The sequence below is a fragment of the Harpia harpyja genome, chromosome 7 (genome assembly GCF_026419915.1).
Source record: "Harpia harpyja isolate bHarHar1 chromosome 7, bHarHar1 primary haplotype, whole genome shotgun sequence".
NCBI lineage: Eukaryota > Metazoa > Chordata > Aves > Accipitriformes > Accipitridae > Harpia > Harpia harpyja.
The window spans coordinates 13,799,567-13,815,013 of NC_068946.1; the positions used below are offsets into that span (position 1 = coordinate 13,799,567).

Below are 15,447 nucleotides of genomic sequence, written 5' to 3' on the forward strand. Positions count from 1 at the left end.
GCCTTGGGGCTGGACCGGCTGGGGATGGAGACCCCCGCTGCATCGGGGCAACATGCCGGGCCGGGGACAAAGCTGGCAGCTCCGCTTCTGATCATCACAGGGCGATATCTCCTGCTTTGGGCACGGGTGGGCATGGGCAGGCATGGAGGGGCACTGCCAGGGCTGGTTGCATGGCAGAGGGGGCAGTGCTCTGGCATCACTTCTCGAGTGAGAAATTAGGCATCCCAGAGAAAACATGTGCCCTGATGCAGCCCAAAATAGCGCTGGGTCTGCTCCAAAGTCCAGGGCTGTCGCGTGGTGGCCCGGGGGATTGGCAGCTTGAGAGCTGCCATTGTGTAGGGCTGGATGGGCAGCCCGTACCCCCTCCGAATTGCTGGCGGCCCCCGCCGTAGGCTGCTCCCATCGGGGGGCCCGGCAGTGACTCACGCTTGCTATAAACATGTCTCCTGATGGATAATGAATCCCGGCCGTCGCCGCCTTCGGGGAAAGCTCTGGATTTTCTTCACAGTGCTCCCCCCTTCCCGCTCCCCCTCCCCTCCTGGCAGCCCGGCTCCCGCGCGGGATTGTTTCCTGATGCTGAGTGGAGCCAGGGCTCTGAGGCCCTTTTTCCAGCCAGTCGTGGTTTGCTTCGCGGGCTGTGTGGGCTGAGTTTCCCCATTAACCCTTCTGGGGGGACAGAGGCTTCTGTGCCGCTGGGCCACCCCGCAGCATCCCATCACCCTCCCTGTGGATGCCCCACTGCCCAAGCCATGGCTATGCCAGCTGAGCAGCGTGTGCACCTGCTGGGGACCCCCTTTTTGCTCTCACCCCAACATCCTCCTGCTAACCATGGAGAGTACCTCAAGCAACAAAAGCTTTATTGCAATTACACAATTAAGCCACAAAATACATTGCAAAGCAGCAGGGGAGCGAGAGTGATAAAGAAGCGCAGAGAGGGGCAATGGGGAAATGCTTGCTTGCAGACGCAGGTACTGCTGCACGCTGGCTGCAAGCTGCTGTCCTCCTGCGAGCTGCTGCTCAAGTCCCCCTGTCTCGCTGCTGCTGCCCCATACCACAGCCGAGGGAGCAGTGTCTGTGCAGCCACGGGCAGGGGGCTTTGGGCAGACGGCCCAAAGGGTGCCACGGAGGAGAGGGAGAAGCTCATGGGAAGCCAGCAGTGTCTTCGGGGGGGTCTCAAGCGTCAGCCACTGGCACCACGTCCACTGCGGCGCTCCAGTCAGGTGGTGAAGGTGTTCCTCCCGTGGGGATCAGGGTCTGGAGAGCTGGGGGGTCAATCAAGGGAAATGGTCAGGGCTCAGCCAAGGCTCCAACACTGGTGCCTCCCCCTCCCAGCCCAGCCATGCCTTGAGCTATGCGGACATGTGGCCCTGCACAACGCCCTGAGCAACTCTCCAGCATGATGCTGAATTCACCTGCACCCCAAAGGCCAAGCCTGGGTGATCCGTGCCCAGGCTGAGCTCTACCACACCAACGAAACCCTCCTTTTGCCACTGGAGCTCGCACCCGGACACATCCTACACGAGCACGCTGGGCTGCCGGGTGAGCCGATGTGGTTGCCTGGCGTGATGTGAGTTTGCCTTGTGGGCTCTCAGAGTGCTGAGAGTGGCTTTTTGGGAGCTCCAGAGGAGCCATCTGATCATATTGAGGCCACAGGCTTTGTGCAGGGAAAATGCCTTGACCCCACACCACATGCTGTGGGCTCTCCCTGGGCTGAGCATCACTCCTGCCTGCCTGCCTGCCTCTCTCTCTGCCTGCCTCTCTCTGCCCCACAAACGTGCCTGCGAGGATGATGACCAAGGAGAGCTGGTGCTGCTGGCCCCCATCAGCCCAGGCAGCGAGGTTTGGGGGTGATGGGCAAGGGCGAGTGCATCGAGGGGCTGGGGGTGATGGGCAGGAGCCAGCAGCTGGGAGAGGAGCACTGGGGAAGGGCACACACCTCTGCCCCACCTCTGCCTGCGGACAGTAGAAAGCTTGTGAGTAGGTTTTGTGCTTGGTGTTGCACTAAGGGAAAAAAGCACACCCTGCTCGTGTTCTGGCCAACAAGGAACCGCGGTCACGCGGCCCCAGGCTGCCCCATCAGAGCGGGAATGAGCATCACAGGCTGAATCTTACAACCCAGGTACATGAGCACATGCACATGAGCAAATATTTTTTTCCGTCTAAACCCCCCAACCCAAGCATTGCTGCGTTTAAAGATGCACTGTGCCATCCTGTGTGTCTTGAAATCGTTGCTTTTCAACCTGAAATGTTTGGAGGGGAAATCTACTTAAGGCAAGAAAAGAAATATTAGTAGGCAACTGAAAAGGTGTTTTAAACACAGAGATGGTGGTTTCACTGGGGTGTCAGGTTTGCATCTTTGACTGGCTTTTTATAGGCAGTGAGAAGCAGCACACCGTTCCTCTGCAGCGCTCCCATAAGAGATTTGGGAGCATGGCTGCGTGCTGAGTAGCACACAGCAACATCCCTTGGGAAAACCATAGCACCAGCTGCAGCAGTAGCCTCTAGCCTCAGGTTACATCATTGCAATCTCTAGGTGGGAGCTCTTCCCTGAAGGACCCCACGAACACCCCCCCCCCCCCAAATGAGAGCTTTTGGGTGAGCACATCACAAAGCTACCTTACTGTCCTCTGCACTGGGAAATCCTGTTGGATTTCCATTGGGGTTTGGCCCTAAGTCATGCGCGCAACCCTGAATTCAGGAGTAATGCTGCTCCATCCCTCCAGCCCGCTCTCCCCAAACTCTTCATGCTTGGCTGTGATGCCAGCTGGCTGGTGGCCAGCCACTGCTGCGCTGCCATGCCTGCGCTTCCCTGGAGCATCCTGCGGCCCAGAGTCTCATCTGAAGAATCAAAACCCAGAGAGGCTCCAGAGCCAAGCAGCGCTCGTCCCTTTTTTGGTCCAGATGCAAATGCTCTTAGATACAGGATTTCCTCCGGGAATAAATAATGCTGCTGAGACACTGCCCACAGGGAACCAGAATACAGCGCTCCGGGAGTGCTTCAAATACTGGAGTCCTCATGCACATCCCAGCTTTCCCTTTCGGGATCAAAGCAGTTCCTTCTAGAAACAGCACGCGTGTTTTAAATCAGCAACAGGCCACGGTTCAGCATGGGGCTCAGAAAAGAAGCCTTCTCCTGCCGCTCCATTTTTATCTCACTTATCTCCTAGCTGGTTTTGTTCCCCATGTGCGGAGCCGACACAAGCACCATTTCTGGGAAGAGACATCCCTGCGGTTAAACTGCCTAAACACAGATGTGGGAATCCAGGGCCAGTCTGGTTTTGCGCTTGGCTAGATTTAGACTGCAGGATGCTTTCTGAGCAATCTGGTGTCTCTTGTTCCTCTTTGCAGGAAAACTGTGCTGAGGCGGAGCGGGGGTGGGGGGGGGTGCCGCACATCTGGAGTTGAAGGAGTTGCACATCTGGTACATTCAGTACTTCCTAAAAGTCACTGCCACGTTACCCTTTGGATGGAGGCCTGGGGCTCGATGCATAGCACAGCGGATTAAGATCTGCAGCTGCATTTTTTTTTTTGAAGGGAAAGCAAAAATAACCCTCTCAGCAGAGCCTCAGATCCCCATGATATCCAACATGGGAGCAGGGGAACTGCACCAAGACTGTGACCTTTCTGCAAGTCATTCCACCCTGAGCTCTGTGCTTGCGCCAGATGCTGCAGATGCTCCTTCCACAAGCCGAGGCATGGTGCTCCCCGCCTGCACACACTGACCTCCCTGGGGACAGCGAGGGCTGGAGACCCTCGGGACCTTTCCGTCAAAACCTTGTCCTTCTGTTGAGAAATGCCATGCCAGTGAGACTGAATGGGCTCAGGCCAGCGTAAGGTGGGGGCTTGTGCCGCCAACCTCATCCCTTGGTGCAACTGGTATAACTGGAGAGCGTGGGGACACCCATGGCCAAGGGAGCTGCTAGCCATGTGTGCTTGCCCACATGGGCTAGGGTGTCTCCACGAAGGTCCCAGCACTGATGGGACCCTTCCCGCAGTGGGACACAGTGCCAGCCGCCTACTAGGTGGATGTCACTGCTGGTCACCGGTGGGGGACACACAAATACCCACTCCCTTCTCACATCCAGCAGCGTGGCGTGTCTTCTCAGATGAAGCGGAGGCTGGGAGCACCCGACACCCAAAGGCTGCTGCCCACACCCCGGCTGGAGCAGGATGCATGCAAAAAGCTGGTCAAGGGGGACACCTAGTGACCAGCCTGGGCGGGGGGGCAGGGCCGGGGATTGGGGTACCTCCCTGGGGCTGCGGGCTGCAGCCAGGCAGGGTTAGGGAAGATGGGCTGCTGGGCTCTCGTCTTCTGCAAACGGCATGAGAAAGGTGTCAGGGTTTGCGCCGAGCCCGTGCCATCCTTCCACCTCTGTGGCCAAGGAGAAAATGCGATTAAGGATTTATCCCTCCCACAGCACAGAGCGATCCCCCAGAAACCCGACATCTGCTGGCACTGGAGGGGTGAAATTATCCTTGCTAATGGACCATAAGCTTGGTATTAGCATAATTAAAAGTGACTAGCATGAATACATAAAAAAACCTCCTGAACTACAACTAAAAGAGAGTATTAAATTTAAAGAGTGTCCCTAGTGAAAGTCACTTTCCCTTAGGCGAAACAATCTATTTTTTTTCAACCCCATTATGTACTAGATTTGCAAATACAGTCTAGGAAAAAAATGCACATAACAATAGTCCAAACACTTAATTTTGGGAGTGTGACCTAGGAAGGATATGAGGGGGAGTAGAGACCTTCAGCTGAGGCCCAAGTGGCTAAGCACGGTCCTCAGCCGGCCCCTCTCTGATGAAGAGCCACCGCACTCCGGGGGCAGGGGGAGGCATCAGACCAATACTTTCCTGCCAAAGTAACAAATTCCCACAAAATAACGCATTCCCAAAGAGTCTGACTGAGTAATACTGAGTTGGTTACTTCCAGAAATGTTGAATCAGTCTGGAAAAAAAATGCATTGCTTTGAGAGAGAAAAGCAATGCACTAAAGCTATTCTGTTGATTAACTGGGACATTCACCTTGTATTGAATATTCACTCCAATATTAGAGATGTATATATATATATTTTTCCCAGCGGCATGGCTGTGGATGCATCACTGGAGCATTTTAAGTTCATATAAAATGCAAACCCAAGAGATAACACAAATAAAAGCAAAACATTGAGGCTCCTTCCAAACAAACAGCAAATCTCCTTTTGAGCCGTACCAAAGAAATCAAAGCTGTTTGACACATTCCTTGTGATTTTGTTGTTATCATTGTTGTCATCAACATGTTCCCAGGAGATGCTGCAATTGTTTAAACACCTCTTTCTCCAGGCCTCGCTCAAGCCTGAATGATGATGGATAAGCTGCTAGATTCCCACATAACACAGGAGTTTGTTTCTTTTTTTTTTCTTGGCAAAATAACCTAACCCCTAAGAGAAGTCGCAAAGTCAAAGGCTCAGGTAATGTCAGAAGGAGGGATGCCTCAGCCACACCAGCATGACCACATCCTTCACTGCTCCCTCTCCTGCAGGATCCCACCTGATGCTTTCCGCAGGCTCCCCTCTCTCCAGCCCTACAGCGAAGGGCTCAGCTCCCTGCCGCATCCTCTAAAACCCAAATGCCCAGTGGGGAGAGGCAGTGGGCTGGGTTGTCTCTCTCCCTCTGCCGAGGAGGGGATTCCTGAACAATGGGAGGCGAATAAGCATTTGCTTTGCAGGGGCTCAGTATAGATTTATCATTTTTTGCATGCCTGGTTTGAGAAACCCCTGGCTTCATTTGCAAGAGGGCTGGCATTTCCCAGCTAGAGTTGCTCAATTGGCTTTTTCTGTTATAAATGGGCTCCAGATAGCTAAAACAAAAAAAAGCATCCCGTAGCAGAGCAAAAAGCAGAACTGTGATCCATTTTGTACATCAAGGCTCCTTTGCTTCCTCAAGTTCCTTGGAAATACCTCAAGATGTAACGATCACACAAGCAGACATCATTCAGATAAAGCGAGCAGACATGCCACAGGGAGAAGGCAAAACCCAGCCCCGTGCTCTGACTTCCAGGATGGCACATTTCAGCAACAGTCCTTAAAAACCATGTCCTGAGTAGCGTTGCTTTTTATCAAGGTGCTGGAAGATTTGTGAGACTCTCCTGTGGCTCCACGCAGAGCTGAGGCTGCAAGGACGCAGTGCTCCTGTAAGGTGGCCACTATCACTGGGATGGTCCCTTGCTCCCCACAGACCCATGCACTGTTCCCCAGAGTGCTCCCATGAGCCCAGGTCCTTGCTGCAGCGTGCGGCTTGACACCACAGCTCGGATACCCGCCTGATGCCAGAGTGACGCTTGCATCTGACCTCCCCTCCTTCACCACCGATTCCTGCAGTGGCTTTACCGGCAGGCACAGTCTCGCTGGGTGACAGATGTAACGCAGAGGGCTGGGATGGGGATGGTACCTAGAGGGGGATGATAGCTGTGGGTTCACTGACATGGGGATGGGTGTGGAGGTATTGCTGCAATCTGCTCCTTCTCTCTAGTAGCCTCTGAGCTTGGTTGCATCTGGAAGACCCAATCTGGCATTTGCTACTTTGGGCAGTGCTGTCTCAGTGGAGGTGGGGAATAGCGCAGGGAGCACAGCACACACGCAGCAAAGAAATTCAGGGCAGATGCAATCTGCAGAAACCACAGGTCCCTGTGCAATGCCATTTCCACATTCATTGCAATTAGCACACTATTAAGGTCCCCTGCCTTCCTCAGGGCATAAGCACCTGACAGATGTATGAACCCCACAAAAATTTCGGCTTGTGATGGATATCTCAGTCTTGGTTGACATGCTGCTGCTGCTGATTTCTGACTGCACCCTGTGTGCCAGAGTTTTAAAGTGCTCCTGTGTGCCAAGAAAGCAGCACAAGAAGAGGCAGGCTGCTCAAGCCACGCACCTTGGTTGCTTTCCATATGCCTCCATCTCCTGCAAGATCTGCTTGTGCTCCGGCTTGTCCTACAGTCCCATGGGAGAGCTGAGCCATGGTGGGATGGGCTGGCTCCTTCCGTGCATCATCTTTCTCTGAGGGGAGCATCACCCCAGGCCACTGGCTGCCATCGCTTTGCTTGGAGGGTGGTGGCAGTGAAATGTGGAGCTTTTGCTGACTGGCATGTGCCCCAGCTCACCACCCAGGCTGCCGGGGTGGCTCTGGCACACTGATGGGTAGTTATTTTCATGCTGGGTCTCACACACAGATATTTTGTTCTTTCAACAGGAAAAATACTTGGTCTAGACCGGAGTGAGGAACAGGAGAGGATGAGGAGTGCCGGTTGCTCATGACTGACTCACCACCTTGGCAGGCGGCTCTGTGCTTGCTGTAGCCAGTTGGTAACTTGGGGGAGGCAACGTTTGGTGCCTGGGCTCCTTCCCTCCTCCAGCATAAGCACAAATAAAAGGCAGGGCTGCTGCTGGGGAGGTTACCGGCTCCACCTGAGACCCGTAGCACTGCCCAAAGCACCTGTGCTCACCTCGATGGTGAATAAGGGGATGCTCTTGAGCATGTTTGGCTACTGGACCACTTGAAAGGCACAGCTGAATCCAAACTGCCAGGGAGAGCAGAGCAAGGGGTTGGGAATGGGCAGCAAAGCATCTTGTGAAGGAGTTGGAAGCACCTTTAAATGCAGAGGCTTGAAATGCTCCAGAGAGCTGAGCACGCATGGGTTTTATGACACGTAGGCTGAGCGAATTGATGCTCAGCAGCAGGGCCTGGCAGCCACCTCCACCTTTCTGGAGCTTTGCTAGTGTTGGGCTCCTGGGCTGGGGGAATGGACCTCTAAGGGGACGTGACGATGCTGCCCGATACATGCAGATAACAGGCACATGCTGTCTTGCTCAAGCAAACTCACCCCCTTTGCCCTCTCTGAGGTGTGCCATCATCCCTGCCAGCTGCCAAGCAGCCGCACTGGCCCCTGTGCTGGGGCTGGAGCCCATAAACCCCTGCCCAACCCTGGCTCCACTGATGCAGTGGCATCACCTGGGGTCCCCACTGCAGCCCCATGTGAGTGCTGAGCAGTCAGCACTGGTGACAAGAGGAGAATTGGTCCAGCATCCTGGCAGCAGAAGGGAGGGGGGCTGCCAGCGGTGCCTACCGGCACTAGGGGAGGAAGACAACGAAAGGTCATGAAGTCTTGGGGCTCACCTGGAAAAACAATATATTTCCCATGCGGTACGGTGCAAAAATTTATCATGTGGCTGCTTTAGCTGTCTGGGGACATGGTGTATCATGATCCCCTCATTTGCAATACAGGAAAAACAAGTACCATACATTTTATACGGTAGGAAATTAACAGATGGAAAATATATTTGTTTCCCTGTTTGAGAGGTAGGAGAGAGAAGTAAGCCTGGAAGCAGAAGGCAGGGCTGGGCATAGAGGGTCTTTGAGAAGGGTATGGGTCATAGACATGGCAGATCTGTCCAGACGAGGGGGCAGTGAGAGATGTTTGTTGTCATACTATAACTTGTAAATTGATCTTAGGGGAAACCAAAGCATTATGCAAGCCAGGTACCCTCCCTTTTAAAAAAAGAAAGCCTAGATCACTCAGGAACTGCATCACTCCTGGGGACCTTCTCTAAATAAAATAAAATAAAATATAAAGATAGTGATGATGATGATAATAATAATGATGATGATGAAGTTCTGTATACAACCACGACCTTCCCTCCAAGCAGCTAAAAAGGTGCGGAAGGATGCAGAGGGAAGGATGGGGCTGGAGATGGCGGGGCGACCCAGGAGAAGAACAGTCGGAGCCCATCAGTAGCAGAGCTGCACAGACATTTATTGAACACAAACAACGACAAACACAGCTGGCTCACAGAGCTTCCTGAGCTATCGTCCAAAGGTTTTGCTTATGGGGATTGTCAAAAGAGTGCTTTCAAAGGCCCCTGGGGGTGTGAATCCCATACAGCTGAATTCTTCCCACTTCCAATTGCTCATTAGTTAAAAAAGAGGACCATTTGTGTGTGTGTATGTGTGATTCTCTTCATTTAGTATGAAAATGGCTTGTCTGGACCCTACCATGTTGCAAAGAGAGAAGTCTGCAGGTGAACCCGTGTGTGCGTGTCGGTTTGGCTCCCGCACATTCTGCTTCCAAGTAACAGGGGGTGAAAACTACGCCTTACCCTGAGGGCAGGGATGCAAGGTCGCAAAGATGAGCCAGGACAAGCAAAGCGAATGAAGAGGGAGCATCAAAGGAAGAAGGGTGAGAAAAGTAAGTACTCTGAAGCACGCACAGCTCTGGGTGGCGTCACATGTCCATAGGCTACAGCACGTACCGCCAATGTCAACTCAAACGTGTAAGTAGCTACGCTAGACTGACACTAGAGACCCTGTCATTTTCTGAAATCTCACCAGCTGAAAACAACCAACCCCCCTCCCTGCACCCCTAAAAGCAGATGAAGTAATAACACCGTATGCTGAAAACAAGGACCATAACCAAAGAGGTTGGGAGCAGCCTCAGGAGCACAGTAAGGAGCTCTTAAAGAAATGTTCCAGTGTGTGCATATGTGTGTGTATTTTTATATATATATATATATATATTCGTTAGTAAAGAAAAGAGTATCTGTGGAGGCAAAGGGAAGACGGTAAATGTACAGGCAGTACAGGCTGGGTGGAGTGCCGGTGGCTGGAGAGGGTCGGGTGGTGCGGAGTGGAGGATGGTGGGTGGAAATTAGAGTGCGCCCATTCCAGTGACCTCAGACGTCAGCCTAGAATAGACAGGGGCAGAGAGAGGGGTAGGGGGGAGACAAAAACAAGCGCTTAATATCCGGAGCAGAAAAGAAAAGGAAGACCCTGCGGGGCAGCGCTCCTCCTCTTGCCTATGGCCTGCTCAGACAGGGGGCAGAGCATCCCCAGGTCGCTTGAGCTCATGGGCCTTGGGGGTCCCGATGGAGGGCACAGTGGGCTGGAGCATAGAGCCAGCTCAATGGCTGGCTGCCTTCCCCTCTCCTCACTGCTGCCAGGTAATGCCCATCCCTGGCACCGCATGGTGACAGAGGTGCCACCCACCAGGGGTGCTGGCAGAAGACATCCCAGCACATGGCTTCACTTCTACCAGCATCCCTCCCACGGAGGACAGGCAGCTGCCCCAGCTCCCCCGGCTTCTTTGTTTTGCTCTGGTTTTTGAAACTATGGGAGAGGCTGAGCTATGCCCCATCCTCCCCCCTGCCAGGTCATCTCTGCCTCTGCCACAGCACAGGCTGCACCTCAGCCAGCCCTTCCCACTAATGAAGAGCTGCTCATTTTTCTTTTCTTTCTCTCTCTTGTCTCAAGAGGTGGGGCGGATTGGCAAGGAGCTGCAGGGAAAGCCACCCGGCCATGGCTGCAGGTGTGGGGTTGGCCCCGTTCCTCTCCTGAGTAGCTGGAGAGGTGCCATGGATGTGGGCAACAGGACAGCGGGGCAGGATGGGATGGTGGAGGTCTGTTGCAGGTCGGGGCTGAGGTGGGTTGGGTGCAAGGAGGAGAAAGCACATACAGACCTCACTGGTGCTCCCAGCCCACATCCCAACGAATGTCAGAGTCGCCGCCAACAGCCCCCCATCCTCAGGACCCTGACGGCAGCATCCCACAGCCGCGCACATCCTGGGCTGGCGGTGGGTTGGCACAGCACCAACTCTGCCCGCGGCGGAAGGCACGGACGGGTGGACTGCCTTGGCTTCCACGGCTGTGCCAGGTAGGCGCAAATCCAGTGAAAGACCCTGCCTCCCCTTAAGCTCCCCATCCAAGAATCCGTAGACGCAGGCAAACAGGTCTGTGTGAACGCCCCGGACACGGCTCACTGCCAGCACGGAGCTGGTCCCCAACCTTCTCCAGCTACACCTCCCCTATACACTCCCCTCACAGTCCCTTGCCAGACCTCTGGTCCCCCATGGCACAGGCAGTATTGCCCCCTGGTTGGAGGCAGCGTTGGGAACCCTTAGCCCCTGCAAAGTCCTGCTGCACCAAGCTTTTTAGCATGAAAAGGAAGCAATCAGGCCGTTCCCATGTCTTGCGTTTATTGGAGTGATTATTTTCATTGGATGGAGGAAAGCCTTTGGGAGGCCTGGAAGCACACGGAAGAGGCTCTGAGGTGGCAGTAAGCGATGCTGGGATCCCAGCGAGCAAGTCCCAAATGATGCCTCCCCACCACCGGTTCAGCGCTGTCCCTGTCCCTGTCCCCTGCTTCATCCGCAGGGAAAGATGGCGGTGATTTTGCCCACCCACGAGCGAAATCCTCAAGTGAGTGTGGCGGGTGGGCAGGTGACTGGCGCAACCCGTGGCTGCTCTGCCGGCAGCAAAGCAGCTCCCAGTCCCCAGCCAAAGTGCCAGCTGGGGGAAGAGGTCCCACTGGTGACGTCTGGTCCCCACTCAGAGGTCTCAGCAAGCCACCATCCATCCCAGCTGGCCTCAGGAATCCCCTCCTGGCCCGCGGTGCCGGGAGCGAGTGCTGCTCCCACCACGCTGGCAGGATGGGTTCGGCTGTGGTGGGAGACGGCGGAGGTCAGCAGGGGGGTCTCACCTGGCGTTGATGAGGTACTGCGCGAGGCTGATGTTTGCAGGGGTTCCTGTGATGGTAATTTGGCGCTCCGATGACCCTTCCGTGGCGTTGGCGATTTTGATCTGCGCTCCCGACATCTGCCGAATTTCATTGATTTTGGTCCCTTGGCGTCCGATTATGCAGCCTATTAGCTAGAAAAAAAGCATGGAGGGAACGTCTGAGAAGCGGCAGCTCTGGCAGTCACCAGCGGGACGTGAGCACAACTGCACGGCGCTGGCCAGAAGCCTTCCTCCCTCTGCCCTGGGGCATGAGTGACCTTAATGCTCATGAAAACAGGAGAGGGACAACCTGGGGGTGAATCCCACGTGCATGTAAGCACAGTCCTCCCAGGACATGTCCAGCAGCCTGCCCTGCTCTGCTCCTTGAGGGGGCAAATTTCAATTATCCGCACACGATGCCCAGCATCTCAGAGGGCTTCAAGAAGGGTGAGGTGTTATACCAGGCTCATTTCAGTAATAATAATTTTCATGGTCTAATAATTGGGCATTGTTTTACAAAGATGGGAATGAGTCATGTTTCAGACTGTGCTCCGCACTTATCCCCTTGCCAATCACAGTGAACCTGAAGGTGGTTATACAGGGTGCGTTACTAGAAGAAAACAAGCCCACTGCCTTCCCTGGGGACAGCCCAACCCCAAGAGCCACCTCATCAGCTGGTGCAGCCACACACCATTGATAGCTTCACATTGTTCACCCCATCCCACGCTTCTACCCTGCTGGGACACTCTTGGTGCCTCTGTTACCCCCTTCAGCTATTTTGATGCAATGCAAGGACTCGCCAGCATGCACACCGTTGACAGGAGAGCACCACGTGGCTGTGGCACCAGCAGAAGAGGAGAATCCTACTCAAAATCATGTCTTTCACACTCTTGTGAAAAATTAGAACCAGCTGGAGGCTTGAGTTTCCTCAATTGCCCATCCCTTGAATTTCCTCAATGGTCCTCACTGGCTTGGATTTCCTCAACGGTCTTCATCTTTGCTCTTGCTCATTTGTGCATTAAACTATGGTTCCCTCAAGCACCTCTGCAGCTTGGTAACACATACCGAGATGTCCAGCTTTACCAACACAGGCATGAGGTGTTTCTGCATGCCTTTCTTGGCCATCAGCATTTGAGCTCTTTTCCAAGGTTGCACCTGGGAATTTTATATGTGGGACATTCATCTTGGCAGCTGCTGGATTTCTGTCACTGTAGAAGTGGAGACAACTACTCCTCCAAATGTTCACTGGTCCTTTCATCAGATCATGGGGCTACCTTAGTGGTTTGTCCCATATGGACCTGAATATACACCCCACTGCAGTGCTGGAAGGGTATCAACTATCTTGGGGGCTGCAGTGGGGTGTTCAGCCCAACAGCCTCCCATCCTGGTCTTCATGGTGCAGAAATAACTCAGAGATGCTTCAGCAAATGAAAATCCCTTACAGATGGGAACCTGCTGGGGAGACCTGAGGAGCCAAACTATTTAGACAGATGTTCAGCAACATCCAAGCTGAACAGCTTTCAAGTTTCTCCTGACAGCCAGAGGAGCAACAAGATGGATATCATCAGATTTCCTTGAACTGCAGCACAACCCCAAGCTGATCTACATCGCTAAAACATGCCCGTAGACCCTTTGCTTTAAGAAACCCAAACCTGCCCTCTGCTTCCAGGGAAGGTGGCAGTGAGTGTTTAAAAGCCCTCAGAACAACGGGAGGCAGAGCTAAGGAGGCATTTTTCAGCACACAGAAAGATGCAGGTGATGACATTTAATGCTGCGCAGGTCTGATGAGAGCTGGGCTTCTGGTGACCGAATGCTCTGAGTGCTCCTGGGTCATGTGGGAGGTTCCCTGGCATCCTTTTCTCCCATGTGAGCCCTTTTGCAAGGGGTCACTTGATATTCCTGAAGATGCCCTCATTGCTGCCAGGGCTGCGGTTCCCCATGCTCTACAGACGTGGCTGCTGCAACCTCAGGAGCACTTGCAGAGCTCCCTTCAGCCTTCCAGAGGGAGCTCCTCACTGGACAGACAGAAGCAAATCCAGGATCAGCCCTGCCGCTGTCTGCCACAGGCTCCTCCACAGAGCTCTCCCATGGCGATTGGCCCCAGGGTGAAGCATCTCCAAGGGTTTCAGCCAACAGATGCTCAGAAACTGTTTTACTGCCACATCTCTCGGGTGGAAGGAGGCCTCGCAAGTGAAGGAGCAGAGGTGCCCAGCAGCTGCAGCTGGCTCGCTGCCATTCCCTTGCGCTGCCGTGTGTTGGTGAACAGCAGGAAGAAGTACCAACAGCTGCCAGACCCAATCCAGAAACTCCTGATTAGGATGGGCCGAAGGTTCTTGTAGGTGATGGCAATGGGGACAAAGACTGGAAGTCATCCCTCCACTTGCCCTGATTCTGATTTGAGCGCCTGCTGGCTATCAACCCATGGAAACCGGTGGACCAGTCCAGAAGCGAGACCCTTGGATCCAAGTACCAGCTGTGTTGGGCTCTCCATCCCACCTCCTCACACCTGAGCATTCCCAAGCCTCCTCCTTGCACCGCATGCCCAGCATGACTCCAGCCTCCTCCCAGCGAATATCCCAGTCCAACATCCACTTTACCACAATGCCTCCATCTATAAGACCCAAAAGCTGACTGCCACCAGTACTGAGACGCGCCATCCTTCAAAGGTTTGTGCGATGCTTTGTGGCATTAGAAACACACACTTACCTCCTCTCCAACCCTCCCAGTAACTATGCTTGAGCCAGTGCTAGATTAAGCAATTATGGTTTAATCAGGGCTGGCTCGGGAGCTCTCTCCCCTTCCCAGTGCTGTCAACTGGGCATATTTCATGAGCACTGAGTTCATTTGGAAAGGGAAAAGGAGCATTAAGAAGGATTATACCTAGGAAAGCTACCAACGGGGTAAAGTCCAATGGGTGCTTTATGCTGCAGGCTGATCCTCAACAGACTGCACATGGCACATATATATATGTGTGTGTGTGTATATATATACAGACACACACATATATATATGTGTATACACACACACACACGCCAAGGAAACACTTGGATTTACTTACATCATTGGGAATGGTGAGTTCATGAGTACTGGCCGGGGGACTGGCATCCAAACCTGGGCATATGCAAGGGAAAATGGTTATAGCTTGCAGAGGCAGTGCGGTGGAGCTCCGCTGCTTTCCCGCAACAGTCAACACTGCAAAGGCTGCATCCTGCTCCGGGGCCGGGAGGGGAAGGGGATCACACATTTTGGTACAAGAAGGAGGAAGATGGTTGCTACCTGACTCTGCTGGAGCTGGGTGACACCTTCCCCTGCATCCCTCGAGCTGGCCTCGCAGGTGCTACCCCATGAGTACCTCGCTTCCCACCCTCCATCCTCCTACTGGGAATGGCTTCACAGGAGGCTGCGTTCTAGTGCAAGGTTGCAGCATCACTGGAGAGTGATGGGAAAAGCACCTTCCCACAAAGCCCTCCTTCACACAGCAGCAGACAGCCTGCTGGCTGGGAAACCCAACCCTAGAGGCAGACAGCCTGCCAGCAGGAGGATTGTCCATGCACCCTCCAGCCCTCTCTGGACACAGCAGCACAGAGCCGCTTGGTTACGACAGCAGCTTGGCACGCCAAAACCGGTTTCCCTGGGGGATCCGGTGGCACGAGCACAGGGTAGCCTGCAAAGTACTTTGCAAATTAAAGCCCCACAGGCTTGCATGCTGAATTTAAGCCAGACTGCTAAGACATGCACACTAGCTGGACCCAGGACCGATGGTTCCTCTTACTCCCAAGGGAAAGCAAGGCAAACAGTATGGAGATTTAGAGCCTGCTTCCCTAAAAAATCACATGGCAAGGAGCGAAGGCAGCAATGTGCTTCTTCCCTGCCTCTCCTGGGCCAGGGAGGGCACTCTCCTCCATGGTGGTAAAGGCT

The 15,447-nt window shown here is 53.9% G+C and overlaps 1 protein-coding gene across 34 annotated transcripts in view; it reads right to left on the bottom strand.

The window, feature by feature from the left end:
- Window positions 1–840: 840 nt before the first annotated feature.
- Window positions 841–15,447, bottom strand: part of PCBP3 (poly(rC) binding protein 3) — a 63,836-nt gene continuing 49,229 nt past the window's right edge. For 17 of the 34 annotated variants that reach the window (XM_052792609.1, XM_052792607.1, XM_052792606.1 and 14 more), the window contains 3 exons: window positions 14,588–14,640; window positions 11,513–11,682; window positions 841–1,262 (listed from right to left, as the gene is read on the bottom strand). In XM_052792609.1, the coding sequence (XP_052648569.1) occupies window positions 1,217–1,262; window positions 11,513–11,682; window positions 14,588–14,640 (269 nt within the window). In that variant the 3' untranslated portion in view covers window positions 841–1,216. Of the gene's footprint in view, window positions 1,263–8,773; window positions 9,723–11,512; window positions 11,683–14,587; window positions 14,641–15,447 lie in introns of those variants that run through there. The other 17 variants (XM_052792597.1, XM_052792594.1, XM_052792592.1 and 14 more) reach the window with 4 other exon arrangements.